The sequence below is a fragment of the Lagopus leucura genome, unplaced genomic scaffold (assembly GCF_019238085.1).
Source record: "Lagopus leucura isolate 7727_CA_CO unplaced genomic scaffold, USGS_WTPT01 31210-0_obj-0_obj, whole genome shotgun sequence".
NCBI lineage: Eukaryota > Metazoa > Chordata > Aves > Galliformes > Phasianidae > Lagopus > Lagopus leucura.
Genome location: NW_024969539.1, coordinates 452 through 1,866, shown reverse-complemented (window position 1 = coordinate 1,866; position 1,415 = coordinate 452). Strand labels below are relative to the sequence as shown.

Below are 1,415 nucleotides of genomic sequence, written 5' to 3'. Positions count from 1 at the left end.
GGGTTGGAGGTTTGCTGTACCCAGGGGGGGGAGCCCTGACCCCAAACCGTCACCCCATATTCGGACCCCAGACATTGACCCCATATTCAGACCCCGCACCCTGACCTCATATTCAAACCCCATACCCCGATCCCGTGTTCAGATCCCATACCCCACACACTGACCCCATATTCGGACCCCCCACCCTCACTCCCATCCTCACCCCATATTCAGACCCCGTGCCCCCTATACTGACCCCATACCCTGATTCCATACACTGACCCCATATTCAGACCCCATACCTTGGCCCCACACTGTGATCTCACATTCCACATCCTCACCCCACACCCCGACCCCCAAACCTGACCCCATATTCAGACCCCACCCCCCGACCCCACTCGCACAGCCCCTCTGCCCCCACCCCCTTTTTCCCCACCCCCCCTTTCTCTTCCCTCGCCCTTTGCCCGTCTCAAACATGGCGGCAGCGCCGCTCCAGCGGCGATATCCCGGATGTTTCCCTGTTTCCCTTACTAAACACGGCGACTGCCCGTAGTCAATATGGCGGCGCGGGACGGCTTCGCTCGCCCTTCCCCAACATGGCGACAGGCTCCGCCCCCTGCGCAGCGCCAAGGGCAAGATGGCGGCGCTGCGGGCACTGGGGCGGCTGCGGGCGGCTTCGGGGCTGCGGGCGGCGGCGGCGCGGATCGGGTCCGGTCCGACCCGGTGAGAAGCAGGGAGGCTGGGATGGTGGGAGTGGGGTTGGATCTGGAGGCTGGGATTGGGGACGTGGAGCGCGAGATTGTGGTGTGGGGCCGGGATGTGGGGTGAGGACGGGGGGTCAGAGTTTGGGATTGAGGGCTGAGGTCTGGGATTTGGGTCTGGGGTCTGGAGTGGGGGGTCGGGGTTTGAATGTGGGGTGTGAGGTCAGGGGTTGGGGGGGGGAGGTCTGGTTTTAGGGTCTGGGGCTTAGGGCTGGGGTCAGGGTTGGGGGTCTGGGCTGGAGGATGTGGGATCAGGGTCTGGGGTTTGGGGTCAGGGTTTGGAGGGGTTGGGGTCTGGCGTCGAAGTCTGCGTCTGCATCTGGGGGTCCGGGATGTGGGATTTGGTTTTTGGGGTCTGGGATCTGAGTCTGAGGTCTGGACCAGGAACTCGGGGTGTGGGATGTGGGCTCAGGGCTTGGGGGTGAGGTCTGGGTGTGGGTCTGGGGTCTCACTCCCGCTGTCCCCTCAGGGGGGGCCACCAATGGCAGCCCGATGTGGAGTGGGCTCAGCAATATGCCGGCGCTGTGATGTATCCCAGCAAGGAGACTGAGAAGTGGGTGCCCCCACCCTGGAACGGTGAGGGGGGGAGAATGGAGGCAACTTAGACCCACACCCGCCCCTCACCCCCAACCCCTGACCCCACCTCCCACACCCCGAGTTCCTGGTCCAGACCTC

General features: G+C 64.2%; 1 protein-coding gene across 1 annotated transcript in view; it reads left to right on the top strand.

Moving 5' to 3' along the window:
* Positions 1-601: 601 nt before the first annotated feature.
* The window catches only part of LOC122194189 (NADH dehydrogenase [ubiquinone] iron-sulfur protein 2, mitochondrial-like), a gene marked incomplete at its 3' end in the record, with an annotated part of 1,257 nt that continues 443 nt past the window's right edge, over positions 602-1,415 (top strand). The window contains exons 1-2 of the mRNA XM_042895113.1: positions 602-702; positions 1,210-1,316. Of these exons, the coding sequence (XP_042751047.1) occupies positions 617-702; positions 1,210-1,316 (193 nt within the window). The remainder of the gene's footprint in view (positions 703-1,209; positions 1,317-1,415) is intronic.